This window comes from Fusarium phalaenopsidis (assembly GCF_050370095.1).
Source record: "Fusarium phalaenopsidis strain FUZ10S chromosome Unknown contig_32296, whole genome shotgun sequence".
In the NCBI taxonomy this organism is placed as follows: Eukaryota; Fungi; Ascomycota; class Sordariomycetes; order Hypocreales; family Nectriaceae; genus Fusarium; species Fusarium phalaenopsidis.
Genome location: NW_028145408.1, coordinates 63,818 through 77,375, shown reverse-complemented (window position 1 = coordinate 77,375; position 13,558 = coordinate 63,818). Strand labels below are relative to the sequence as shown.

Genomic DNA, 13,558 nt, shown 5'->3' with positions numbered 1-13,558 from the left:
CGTCAACTCACCCTACACCTTACACAGGTCTTTCTTGCGTCTTTCAACAATAGCGAGCATGATGCAAACAGAAAGGCCCACATCTGGGTCGCGGAGATCGACGACACGCACAACTAGAGGCTGCCAGACTTGTCGACGGCGACATGTAAAGTGCGACGGTATGTCCTGGATTCACCAGAGGATCGACACCAAGATTGATAATGATAACCCACAGAGGTAAAGCCGGCTTGTCAAAGATGCCAGCGTGCAGCCCTCGACTGCTCCTACAAGCCTCAGCTCAAATGGCCACGACAGGGTGCGAGGATGGGCAACAACCGCTCCCGGAGGCGGCACCGAGCACGAAGCGACGCGTCATCGCCAACAACTCTGGGCGAGGAGATGAGATTCGAGACCTTCCCGATAGACTGTTTCCAGGAGTCCAGCCATGCAATGCTTTGTGCGAGTGGAGCCGATGTCTACGGCGACCACCACTTTGCAAGCTGCATTGATCTTGAAATGAATCAATCCTCGAGCGACAGCATTTCGAGCATTTCCCAAGGTGACACGAACCCCATGTGCGGTTCGTCAGCCATGGAATCAGAGGAAGAAACACAGCTAGTCACTTATTGGAACACGGAACGCTCTAGTCTCGTTGAGGTTCTGGACGAAGGAGAAACCACGCCTGACGACAGCGCATCACTCGTGCCGATACCGTCGAAGACATGCTCCCTTTCCATCTCATCGCCGGGCGACCCATATCAGCTTCCGAAGATGACAAGCGAGGACAGCATGCTCTTCCGATACTGTAAGACCGACCCACGACTCAAACCATGTTTAGCGCATGATATTAATGATGGGGTCTAGATGTTGCCGAAATGTGCCCTCGGTGCATTGTCAGGAATGATTACAACAAGAACTACCGTCAGGTCGTCCTCCCACTGGTCGACAAATCCAAAATCCTGTTGAGAGCCATTCTAGCCTTCACGGCCAACCGCGTCAAGTTGCAAGATAACCGCTTCCAGACTATTGCCCTTCGTCACCAGGCAGCAGTGCTACAAGGCTTGCAACAGTCGCTCAGCACCAAGAAGCGGACCTCCTTCTCAAGACTGGAGATACTGAGCACGATCCTCATGCTATGCTTCTATGAGATTTACAACCCAGGATCAAGTCCTACAGACTTGCATGGCTTGCCCACAAGAGCCTGGATGGCGCATTCAGGAGGTGTCCGCAAGCTGTTGGACCTCCGCCTGCTGGAATCCCACGACTCTCACTATGAGAAGGCTATCGTGTCTTTCTCAGCCAGTATTTTGCTTCGCGTAGCGTACTCGCCTTTACTTCCTTGTCGCCGCTAGAGGATCAGAGTGAGGTTGTTGACCATGCTCAGTACTGGCTCGGCATGACTGACCGGCCAACCGAGGAGATCAATCCGTTTACTGGATGCTCCAATGAGATGCTCAAATTGATCTTGGACATCACATGGCGGGTGAGACAAGCAGGACAATCGCTATCGCAACCACCACCATCATGTTTACAGCAGACTTGGGCCAACATGATGGCACAGAAACTCTTATCCATGGACCAACTTGCACCCGTAGAGAATAGAAATGGCGATGCAACCGCGGGATTGCTAGGCCGGCACTCGGACCGGACGGTGACGGCCCTTCTGAAAAAGACATCTGAAGCCTTCCGTTGGGCCGCTGTGCTGCTGCTGGGGAACCTGTACCCTGAATCGGATCCCACAGCTCATGCGCAAACTGGAACGTGCCTGGGTCGGCTGAATGAGATCCTAGATTCTGGTCTTGCTGTCCCGCAACGCGGTGCACTTGGCTCTTCCAGCTATCTGTGGCCGTACTTTGTCGCAGGATGCCACTTGCAAACCCTGGATCAGAATGCTTCACTGGGACAGCGGATCAGAAGGCTCTTGACACGCAACCGGTCCTGCGACACAACGTCGCCTCAGATCCTCCACGTGCTCGAGGAGATGTGGTCCATCCTGCCTGGGCACAGGGCTACAGCATGCACCAATGGGGATAGTTTCTTGTGGAAGAGCGCCATATTGAGTAGTCACCAAGTACTCGAATGGGTGTGACAGGATTGCACTATGTAATTATGTTTACAATCTTGACTCTATACCCTCGTACGTGATGGTCTTGATATTGAGAAACTCCTCGATGCCATATTTGCTGTCCTCACGACCGAAGCCACTTTTCTTGACACCTCCGAACTTGAATCCGAGTAAGTATCAAGCCCTTCCCAAGCAAGAGGAGAGAGGGGGGACTGTAGCAGTGGTAGCGATTGCCTCGTGTCCATCCGCCTCATCGCAATTAGGGCAAGACCCAACAATTAGTCAAAACAGTCCTTGGATTCCCAGTGGAAGTGACTCGCCCGTGGTGTTGTTGATGCCATCTTGAGTCCAGCAAAGCTCCCGGATCCTGCGAACGTTAGTCTCCAGGATAAGAATTGGAATTAATTGCCAGTCAGCTGCTCTCTTGACTCGTATAAAATCTCGCCTATATCCTCAGACACCGATAAGACTTCTCTCGAGGGGTCTAGACTTGTGTCACTAATCTGGCTCGTGTGAAATGGAGTAAAAGCAGTAAGCGTCCTGAACCAAGTCGCTTCGTATGTGCTATATGTGCTATATATTGCTAGTGTGCTTGGCCTTACCCACCCTGCGAGATCCCGTTTGCTTGATACTTCGTTAGGGTTAGAGTCAAGGGTTTACTGTATCATACTTCCCGCTCTTACAGTAATCTCGTTTGAAATGGACCAAAAAAAGTAAAGCGCAAAGGATCTTTATCACACACTACTTGGTCGCTTCACATATACTGCATGTGGCTAGCGTGCTGGTTCCACCCTCCTATATCTCGTCAGTTTCACACTCTTCTGGGTTTAGGCCCTCTATAAGATGATTGATGATATTGTCTAAGCCAAGTGCAGTCTAATCGGCCGACAATACAAGTTTGGACCATGAGCCAACGACTATATGGCATCTTGTGTCCAGATGGCTAGTGCAACCAGGACCATCTAACTGGAACGCGATTCTCAAGAGACACTTCACTTTGCAATTAACACAGGGGTTTGAGCCGGAAACCCACATCCTTTGACACAATGGCCTCGTCTACTCCCAAAAAGAAGGTCATCATTATTGGGGCTGGCGCGTTCGGCCTGTCCACTGCTCTGCATCTCCAGCGCCATCACCGAGATGCCGTTGACGTGCTGCTGCTCGACTCTGCGTCGTTTCCCTCAATCGACTCTGCCTCTGGCAACGACACATCTCGCGCTGTGCGCATGGACTATGCTGATCCGTTCTACTTCAACCTCGCCAAAGAAGCCATCGAGGCCTGGCAGGGCGACCCCGTGTTCTCGCAGCACTTTCATCTTTCTGGCCGCATCGGTGCTCAGCCCCCTGGACACACGAATGTCGAAAAGTGCAAGCATATGCTACAGGCCGCTGGCGTAGACGTCGAGGATTTTGGAGAGGCTGACAAGGTGTCATCTCTTCACAACAAGTTTCCTCTGTTGGGGAATAGAGACAAGCTTTGGGGATGGGACTTTTACTACGTCAAAGTGAGCTGTCAATTCCTCCCTGCATGTGGCATCTACTAAGCTTGGCCTAGCATGCTGGGTGGGCGAATCCAAAGGAAGCTGTCATCTCAGCCATGAAAGATTATCAATCTCTTGGTGGTAGACAAATCACCGATCGCTGGCGTGGGCGTGTTGTCGACAACATCATTTCTGGCAATCAGATCCGCGGAGTCAAGACGGCTGACGGGCAGTCGCACTTTGCTGAGCATGTCATCTACGCCACAGGAGCATTCTCAACCTCCAACAAGAAGCTTCTCCCCGACCTTGGCACTCAGATCCATCCCACTGGCTTTGCCATCGCGCACTGGAAATTGGAAAACTCAGAAGAGCTGAAGGCTTGGCAAGGTTATCCCGCCGTCGACATCTACCACAACGGCTACTTTTTCCCTCCGGACCCTGTCACCGGCCTCATGAAGCTCGGGTTAGGGATTGTCGGCTTCACGCATGACGAGAATCCTCGATCGAGCTGGGAAGACCAATCCGACGTTGGCATTGCGCTTCGCAACAGCGACCTCGTCGGCACCAACGAGGCCGGAAAGATCCCGGCCATTGCAGAGGAGGGCATCCGTTGGATCCTGAACAGATGGGCGCCGAGCCTGGCCAACAAGAAGTTCCTTGACATGAAGATCTGCTGGGACGCCATGACACCCGATGGAGGCTGGTTGATTGACCATCACCCAGGGATCCAGGGCCTCAGCGTCGCCACCGGAGGATCGGGCCACGGTTTCAAGTTTCTTCCTGTTGTTGGGAGTTTCATAAGCCAAGTTCTTGGCATCACTGAGAGTAACCGGATCGCCAGGCCCAGGCTTGAAGAGATGAGAAGTAGGTGGCGCTGGGGTCGGCCTTCCAACGTGGATGTCAAGGATCGAAAGGTTGTTCTGCAAGGACGACCTATATTGAATGTGATGCATCATTTGAGGGCTCAGACCCCCGGGCAGATCAATGATATGGTTCGTTGCCAATTGTAGGATAGAGTGTCAAGTCACTCATACCCGATGGGCAAAATCAGAGTGGAAAGCTATCTCTCTGTCAAGTATGTAGCTCTGCCATAGACGCACTTCAATACACGACCTAGGAACCACATGCCCTCGATGAGAAATATCTTGAACACTTTAGTCCGGATCTATTGGTCCACGGGTGCGAGTAGAGTAGGCGGGCTGCTTCGACTATGAAAATGAGCACAGTTTTCCCGCTATCATTAACGCAAGGACCCGAAGTCAACACTCATGCATCCAATAAAACGATCATAGTGTTCGTCATTCTTTACATGTAATTGCCCTGCATGCTATCATTTGCTATACTAAACATGCTGTCACTCAGCCAAACTCCATCAATTTCTAAGGGCCACAACGGATCGCCCATCAGCGAGTCTGGTTCGAAACCACCAATGCTACCGTCGAAGAGCATGAATTCCAGATTTGCCTGAAACGCTACGCACATCACCCATTAGCAACGGTGACTTGAGGGGTGCGAAGTCCGTACGTCTTACTGCTCTTGTCCGGCCAATCCTCCGGCAACAGCTCGTCCTCCTTTTCCAGGCCGAGAGCCAGCGTGACTCTGTCCATGCGAGCCATCAAGGATCTAAAGATACGCAGAGGTCGCTTCAGACCGCGATTGCAGCCCTGCTGGAACTCCCACAGGACATCCCAGAAGAACTTGATGCAGCATAGGTACTGATCGCTCTCCTTGTAAGATGACGAGCGTGGCGCAGTAGGCGGCGTAGGCGATGCCGTAACTGCGCTCGTCTCAGGGTAAACGTCGTCTTGTAAGCTTTGAGGACCTTCTAGATTCGCACTATAGCATCTATGCATATCTTCCTGTTCGGCTTTCGGATGGCTGGAGCCGAGGAGGGCTTGCTTAGTTAGGATGACAAGTGTACAGTTCATGGCGCTGTTGTGAGCTTGCCAGCAGTCCAATGCGAGGTTTTTATCGTAGTCAAAGGTTACTACTTACTGGGGTGTTGTCTGATGAGATGGCGGTGTTGGAACAACTCCAGGCCCGTACTCAAGCCATGGTGGAGTTGTCTCTGCCCACTGCCGAAGCAATAGACGCATCTCACCTCTCTTGTCAAGGAGAGCCTGGCGGGGGGTTCGCGCGCTGCCGACCGAGCAGAGGCTGTCGATGATGCTTTTTGCAATCTCACACAGCTCCAGGAGTCGCCGGAAGGATGTTGAGGGCATAGCACGGTTGCCCCTTTTACGCCGAGCTCGTACTCGTTCCGTTGACATGAGGCGTCCATTCCACCATCTCCTCATATACGTCAAGGTATGCGCGACACTATCCTGCGAGACTTGAGGATCTTTAGTGCTCGCCCCAAGAACCACAACTGCAATCTGTCCCCGACGTATGCGGCTCAATAGGTGTATTTTCGGATTTCACTATCGATGATATCAGATTTAGGTGTTGGGGCATCTGCGAGGCAATCTAGATATAGCCTAAGATCCGTAATCATGTGATACGTAATTTCGCAATATATCCAGCTAATGCTCTGCTATCCATTAGCAATAAGACATATATCACATGTTAGGCGCGCCACTATTGCCGGTATTGTGGCCTCGCCAAAGTGCTAACCCATCAGGGTGTTGGACCGCGTCAGGAATGCTTCTCTGTGTGTCTGGAGATCCCGAGGATTGGTCCGCAACGAGAGCCTATCGCTGTAACGGCTGCTCTGGAAGTAGATTGCGCTGAGAAGCAGCTTGTTCGCGTAGGGTCCTCCCCCCCTGAAGAGATTGTCTACGATCGCTGGTCGTGACGAAGGATGTAACATAGAATAACTGCGGTACCTGTTGAAAGGTATCTGTCACTTTTGCCACAATGGCTTTGCGATACTGGTCAATAGGTTAAAAGGTAGGAAAGGTGTTGCCTGTTCTAGTGGAGATCCAGAAGATGTAATGCTATATCGCCGTCAAGTTGGTCAAAGTCGATCTTGGAGGTGATGCTTGGGTCGGAGCAAAGCGTCGCCTCTTGTTGTCTCGGGATGGTAGAATAAGAGACGAGGGCATCCCAGAATATTTGCCTTGTGCTCCTATCGATGCTAAGAGGCCGCATACAATCCTCTGGAGAGGCTGTCAAGGGCAAGACTGATGACCGGTCTGGCAGGACGCTTATTATGCCATAGAACTGGGAATCGGTATCCCTGCTGTATTTTGAGGCAAGGAGCGTTTTTGGTCTAAGGGAGACTCATGCGACCAAGACTTGGCCAGTTCTATTTCTTAGCAAGCATCTGAGTTCCTTTTTAGTTACTATCCCTTCGTTAATCTCACTTTTTTAGGTGCTCTCCTATCGATAGATATTTCTGTCGGCCTCCTATCGCGTCGCATGGCTGCGCGAGCCCCAACGGCGACGTAAACCGAGATAACGATCCCGGCTCCCAAAGCTTCATCGCGGATTCATTGTATACTACAAGTGACGTCTCGAATCATTTGGCGCCCCATCAAGAGCCGAATATGAACCATAAGCCCTCGGAACCCATTGGGCTTTCTGGGCTGGAAGACCTCATGCTGCAAGAGCCTACAACGGCGAGACATATGCTCGGGGCGGCCTTTGGCCAAGATGCTGACCTAGACTTGGACACCAACTTTGACATGCTCGCAACGCATGACGACTCGATCAACAGAATCTTCAACTGTGAACCATCTATTTGATGCTAGCTACACGGACAAGATCTCGACGACAGAAACTTCCAGAACCGCCTAAATCAGTCCAGGACACAACCAACAGCAGCCTCTGAGTGCCCTGGGTCAACCATCGACCATCACGGCCCAGACGAACTGTGCCCGATCTCATGCTGAAACTCGCTCATTGACACAGAGTCCGAGGAGGTCGAAGCGAGATATAGGTTTCACGCCGTGTGAACAAGATCATAGCCTCGCGGTTGCAATCTAGAATGAACCATCGTGGGAATACTATGCAACTTCTCGTCAACCTGACGCCGTGGATTGGGTCATGGAGCTGTTTGGTGCTTTGTGACTAACAGCTATTGCTGCACCGACCGAGCATACGAAAGAGGAGTAATAAAGAGCCTTGATTTCTATAAAGGGGAAGCGGCACAAAGCCGTTTATAAGCATGACCGCGCGGACCACAGGCAGGTCTGTGCGCGACCAATCAGCGGGAGGGGCTTACGTAACATGCTTCCATGGAGCACTACATACCCGCAATCGGCCCGACGAGATGGCCTACCGATGAGGGTCAGTCCAGTCACACAGCACTAATCCCAGAACTTTCCCTAAGGCCCTGATGCCAATCGTACATCTGAGGATGACTGGGACATCTAATTTCCGCCTAGATGAATGCCAAGACACGCTTAGCTCAAATTGTCAGCTATAGGCGCTGTGTGTGTGAGTGTAAGCTGTCCAAATTGCATACGTGGGGAAAATAAACGTCGCCACATGTATCACGCTAGCCCAGAGCGCCGGAGCTCGCCTTCTTTGCCGTATCTCCTTGAGTGCGTTAAGGCTACAGCCAGTTACTCGACCCACATGACCTTAGTCATGACGTAGGTACGAGAGGGGTACGGCATAGTGCTCCATTAATTATTTCCACCTAAAATACCTTGCAAATCTTTTTGAAGATACTCATGAGCTCCCAATCAATCCCTAGTCAGGCACTGAGTGCCTCTGATCCAAGCATTATAATTACAGAAGAGAATAGCCGCCGCGAGCAGCCAGCCGATTTCACTTGCCGACCTGTATTCAACCCGGTCCCTAGCTGCGGCACCAATTTCCTCCCGGTGATGGTGCCCGATCGCGACCTCGAGGTCAAAGAGCTGCCCCAGCAGCCTCTTGACCTCTTCCATCACTTTGTGCCTTATTTCCTAGTTGCAAAATGGGTTAAATATACGAATGAATGGGTTGATCATTTGCTTCGCAGTCGCAGCTGGAAGCCACGGGCTCGAATTCGCAGTTGGAAGCCAACCACCGTGCCAGAGGTATATCTATGGCTTGCGCTTCTAATTCATATAGGAATTCATAAGGAAATCACAATCCGAGACCATTGGAAGACTTCCCGGCTAGGGCACCAAGGTTCCGACCATTCAATCCTCAAAGTCATGACTTTTGACCGCTTTCAACTGATTCATCGGCACCTTCGGCTCTTCAACCCCTTCAGCCTCGCCAAAGAGGCTGCCAAAGCTGGCCTTACAAAGGTCTTTGCCGCCGTTGACGAGTGGTCTCGGCACCTACAATACGCGTCAACTGAATTCCTCAAGCCGGGCACGAATATCGCTGTGGACGAGTGTATGATCCGCTATACAGGAAGGTCATACCAGACAACACGAGTCCCAAATAAGCCTATCCCCGTGGGCTTCAAGATCTGGGCCACGGCGCAAAAGGCCTCTTCTTGCGGTGGCTTTGGCACGAGCCGAAGAAGAGATACGGTCCAGTTAGCCTCGTAACGCGGCTTCGATCTCAGAGAAGAAGGCGACTTTACACACGCCTCAACCCGACACAGAGCGTGGTTATTGCCCTTATTAATAAGCTGCCAAAAGCCATATATCACGTCTTCATTGATAACCTCTTCTCGTCCGCTAACCTCTTTAGAAGCCTCCGTCAATATGGCCACGGGGCCACAGGCACGGCCCGCCGCAACTGTGGTATCTACGCCCCCTTCGCGAAGCTCAAAGATGATGATTCTGCCGGCCGGAGACTTCTTCAGTTCAATGAGCTCAGAAGTGCTCCAACAGTTGATAATAAGGTAGCAAGCCAAGTCAAATTTACCTATAGAAACCCTATTAATTTGACATGCTCTTCCCTAGGTCAACCAAATCGCGTGGAAGGATAACGCCCTTGTACTCTTCTTATCCACTGTGTTCAGAGGCGACGAGCTCGTCATACGGAAGAGGAAGAGGCCAAATACAGATCAAGCCCGCGCACGGCCAATACAGCGTTTTTTTGGTGACGAAGCCGTCAAGACCTTTGCGATCCCTTCTATCGCCGCTACCTATAACGACGAGATGAATCATGTGGACCGTGGCGACCAACTGAGGGCATCACGGGGCTATAGTCACTCAATTCGTCGCGGCCCTTGGCAGGCTATAGCTTGGACCTTCCATCTTGACACAGCCCTCATCAACAGCTATCTTCTTCAGCTTCATGGGCAGCCAAAGTGGAATAAAATACGGTCTCAAAGTGACTGGCGAGGCCGCCTTATAGATGACCTTATTGCGGCTTATTGGACTGGTCATTCCAGGAAGCGATATCGAGCTGGCGACGAAAATACGCCTATGGAGCTGCATGAACGCGTCAAAAGAGGGAAAAATAGCCCTTGCCTTGCTTGTCAAGGCCTCCGCTGCGGTCAAATTAGGTCACGAAGCAAGAGGAAGCCGTTAACCGGCATCAACACCAATACGAGGAAAAAGGGGCCAAAAAAAACAAGGTACGGCTGCCGGCAGTGTGATGTTGCCCTTTGTAACCAGCAGGATTGTTGGGACTTCTATCACCATATAAAATAGGAGGCAATTGAAGTACCTCTAATTTGCGGCATTTTAATTGGATCAGACCCCTGCTCGTGACCTGGTTGTAGCCTTAACGCACTCAAGGAGATGAAGCAATCCTGATAGCTTTCTGCCGCTTTCCCTGACTAACGCAGGAAGGTGATAACTATAGATCAACGTGAGCTAACCGCAGACCAATATGAAGCTATTCACAGATGTATATTAACGAAGATGGATAAACCTAACCTCCACGGGCCATCAGATGACGCCCTCTCGCTGTCTAATGATATTGATGATGCCGAGATATCCTCAGATGACGCTATGGGCGCGAGGAGGCGTGCGAAGATGCACCTATACGCTGCCGAGGAGCGCCTAGATAATACTAAGTGCATAGAGGAAGAGTTTCTCGTAAAGCTTCTAATTAAGGATAATATTAGTATAGATTAAGAGAGACTATTTAAGATACTTATTATCTTTAATAAGTAGAATAAAAAGGCGCCTCGCCTAAGAGATTATAGTAATCCTATCACGCAAGGTATATACTAAACCATTAACCTATAGCTCGCGAGAGCGTATTTTAAGTAGGTACTTAAGGCATTAAAGCTAGTCTTTAGCGACTTATTTTATATACTAAAGGCTATATTTTTTACCCTCTATAAGTAGCTTTAAAATAATATTATCACTAGTAATAATTAAGAGATATATCTAGAGCAAAAGGTATTAATTATCCTCTAGATCTTTGCCTTTGGCGCTATATAGAGGAATATAATAGGCATTTTCTCTATTAACCAAAGCATAGTCTTAAGGGTATTCCACGAGATTATTAGACCGCTGCTTTAGCTATATAACCGCTTCGTGATATAGCCGACGGCAAGGGAGCTCTCTCCTAATATGGAATTAAATAGTAATTCTATATAGTTTAATAGTGCTATAGGGGCAATAAATAAGACTCATATATATGCCTTTATCGCCCTTAAGCAGCAAGGAAGGTAATAATTAAGGAAGAGCTAAGTCTCTTAAAATATGCTTGCTATAGTTAACCTTAAGGGCCGGTTTATATATATACTCATAGGTATAGAAGGCTTAACTCATGACTCCGCATTACTTTAGATCGCCCTCACATAGGCAGACCCATAGAAGCTCATACTGCCTCGCGGGCGCTTCTACCTTACTAATATAAGATTTCCTTCGAGATATAGTATCTTAACGCTATTCATAGGGCATATATACTACCTTAAAGACTTCTAAGATTAAGAAACGCTGCTAGACTATAAAGAAGAGGTATTTAATTATAGCTATGCTAAGCTACGGTAAGTAATTAAGTAGGCTTTTAGTATATAAAAGAGGAAATTTATAATCCTATATAGGTGCCCTCTTAAGTATAATTTTAATAGTTAATAGCTTATTATATATGCCACGGCGGGTATATATAACTTTATCTTAAATAAAGAGAGAGAACTTATTAAGGAGAGAAAGCTATTTAAAGAAATACTTATAGAAGAAGAGAGTAATATTATAGAGGCGGCTAGAGCTCGTGCTAACTTTATTATACCTTTCTAAGCTAATAGGCATATATGAGAGTATATTATAGCGTAAATATAAACTTAATATAGCTTTAAAGAATATATTAAAAGGCGGCGAGAGCGTGAGGGCGTTAATAATATTAATAATAAAGTTAATAAAGCCGGAGAGTAAGAAGAAAGGAGTTATAACTATGAATACGGGGGCGGTAGAAAAAAAACAAGGCCTGTTATTAAGGGCTATAATAAAGATATTAAGGCTAGTATAAAGGCATTAAAAAATACTATAATTTATATATAAAAAGTAGCTTTTAAGCTAATCTAATTATATAAGTTAATATTAATACTATTAACTATTATAAGCCTACTTATAAGGCTTAGCTATAGGCTTAATTTTCCTTATAATCTAAGCCTCCTTTATAGTAATTAAACCTAATGTATTTTATATTATAGCATTGCCTAGATCTTCCTAGAACTAATAGATTACTTAGATCATTAGTGAGAGCTCTTTTTTCCTTTATAACCTCCTTATAGTTAGCGATAGCCTTCTTAATATCTTATGAGCTAACTAGGTAGGTATAAGAAACTATATTATAAGTCCTCTAGGTCTCTTAATATATTAAAATCTCCTTTATCTCCCCCTAGGGCATACCGCTAAGATCCTTATAATTATTATGCTTCTTCTTCTTATAATAATTAATAAAAGGGTTATTTAGCGGTATATTACTTATAGGATAAGAGCTAGAGTAATTCTAAGCGCGTTAGCGAGGCTATAGAGGCAATAAGACCGCTAAGCGGCGACTAGGTGAGTTTCCTGCCTCATAAGAGTAATCCCGCGATGCAGGGAGAGATTACTAACTATCCTATATATCCTATAATAATATAAGGAAGGCATAGTTATCTCTCGGCGCCGCTTATTCCTTAGCTTTAGCTTTATCCGCCGCTTCTTCCTCTATCGCATTATAAGTAGCCACTACTTCCTCTACTATCTCTATCTGCGCTGCCCTACCTCGCGCTCTTCCTCGCTAATAAGCGCTATCTCTAGGTAGGTAAATCTACTTCCTAGCGGGCTTATTATTTAAGAAGATCTTATTATATTCCTTGAAGTTAATATTATTAGAAATAAGTAAACTATTTATAATAATCTTACTCCCTAAAGAATTATATCTCTTAAGGCAAAGATTTTTATTATCTTTATTTATTAATAATAGACTAGACTTATATTTATAATATAATTTAAAGTAATATTTTATATTCTTAAAAGCGCGCTAAAAGGTCTTAATTTATATAATTTTTATTATTATTATTTTTAGTACTTACTAAGTATTTAGCTACCTTCTTTAAAAGCTAGGGATAAATATCTTAAATAATAACTTATAGGTAAATCCCTTTTTTACCTTTAGCTTTCCTTAGTAATAAGCTTTTAATAATCTCTTAAAGAAATATATCTCTTAGTCCTCTAATTAATACTAACTTATTAAATTCTTTAAATTACTAGTATTATTTTTATATTAATAATCCTCTTATCTTTTAGATTCCTTGCCTATAGCTAATATAGACCTTAATAGCTAGCTAGACAGCACCATAGACGCTTTAGCCAGCGATTCTATATATGCCATTGAATTTCATAGTAGGAGCCAGGAACGCAGAAGCATCTTAGCAATCCTGGCGTCTCGAGAGCCTTATTTTAAGTATCAAAAGGCGATATCACTATAGCTCAAGAATCTATATCACAATGACTTTAATAGCTGCGGGGGAAGGCGGTGAGAGGAGGTGTGGTATTAAGCTTAACGGGGTTTTGGTATAAGACGGTGGGTACGCTAATTTTATGCGTTACAATGTCTCAAGCTATAATCCCTGATAGACCGATTGCTCATTGGCATCAGGACCTAAGTCATAGCTTGTCCTGTAAGGCTTTGTAGTTCCCATTCATCGCATTTCTCGCAAACTCCTCTCCCGTGACAAGAGGGTACTTGTTTAACAGAACGCTTGACGGTGAGTGGGCACAGCTAGGGTTTCAATTTTACGGCCTTGGGGCAG

The 13,558-nt window shown here is 47.1% G+C and overlaps 3 protein-coding genes across 3 annotated transcripts; 2 read left to right on the top strand and 1 right to left on the bottom strand.

The window, feature by feature from the left end:
* Positions 1-570: 570 nt before the first annotated feature.
* Positions 571-1,331, top strand: LRP88_05633 (uncharacterized protein; the record flags this gene model as incomplete). The annotated part of the gene is made up of 2 exons (XM_083242183.1): positions 571-784; positions 844-1,331. 2 exons carry the CDS (start codon positions 571-573, stop codon positions 1,329-1,331), a joined length of 702 nt encoding a protein of 233 aa, XP_083101119.1.
* A 1,759-nt stretch (positions 1,332-3,090) lies between these two features.
* LRP88_05632 (NAD(P)/FAD-dependent oxidoreductase) lies at positions 3,091-4,386 on the top strand (the record flags this gene model as incomplete). Its single annotated transcript, XM_083242182.1, has 3 exons — positions 3,091-3,549; positions 3,600-4,317; positions 4,373-4,386. The coding sequence occupies 3 exons, from the start codon at positions 3,091-3,093 to the stop codon at positions 4,384-4,386; spliced, it is 1,191 nt and encodes a 396-aa protein (XP_083101118.1).
* Positions 4,387-5,006: 620 nt separating this feature from the next.
* LRP88_05631 (uncharacterized protein) lies at positions 5,007-5,453 on the bottom strand (the record flags this gene model as incomplete). The annotated part of the gene is made up of 1 exon (XM_083242181.1): positions 5,007-5,453. The coding sequence occupies one exon, from the start codon at positions 5,451-5,453 to the stop codon at positions 5,007-5,009; it is 447 nt and encodes a 148-aa protein (XP_083101117.1).
* Positions 5,454-13,558: the final 8,105 nt, after the last annotated feature.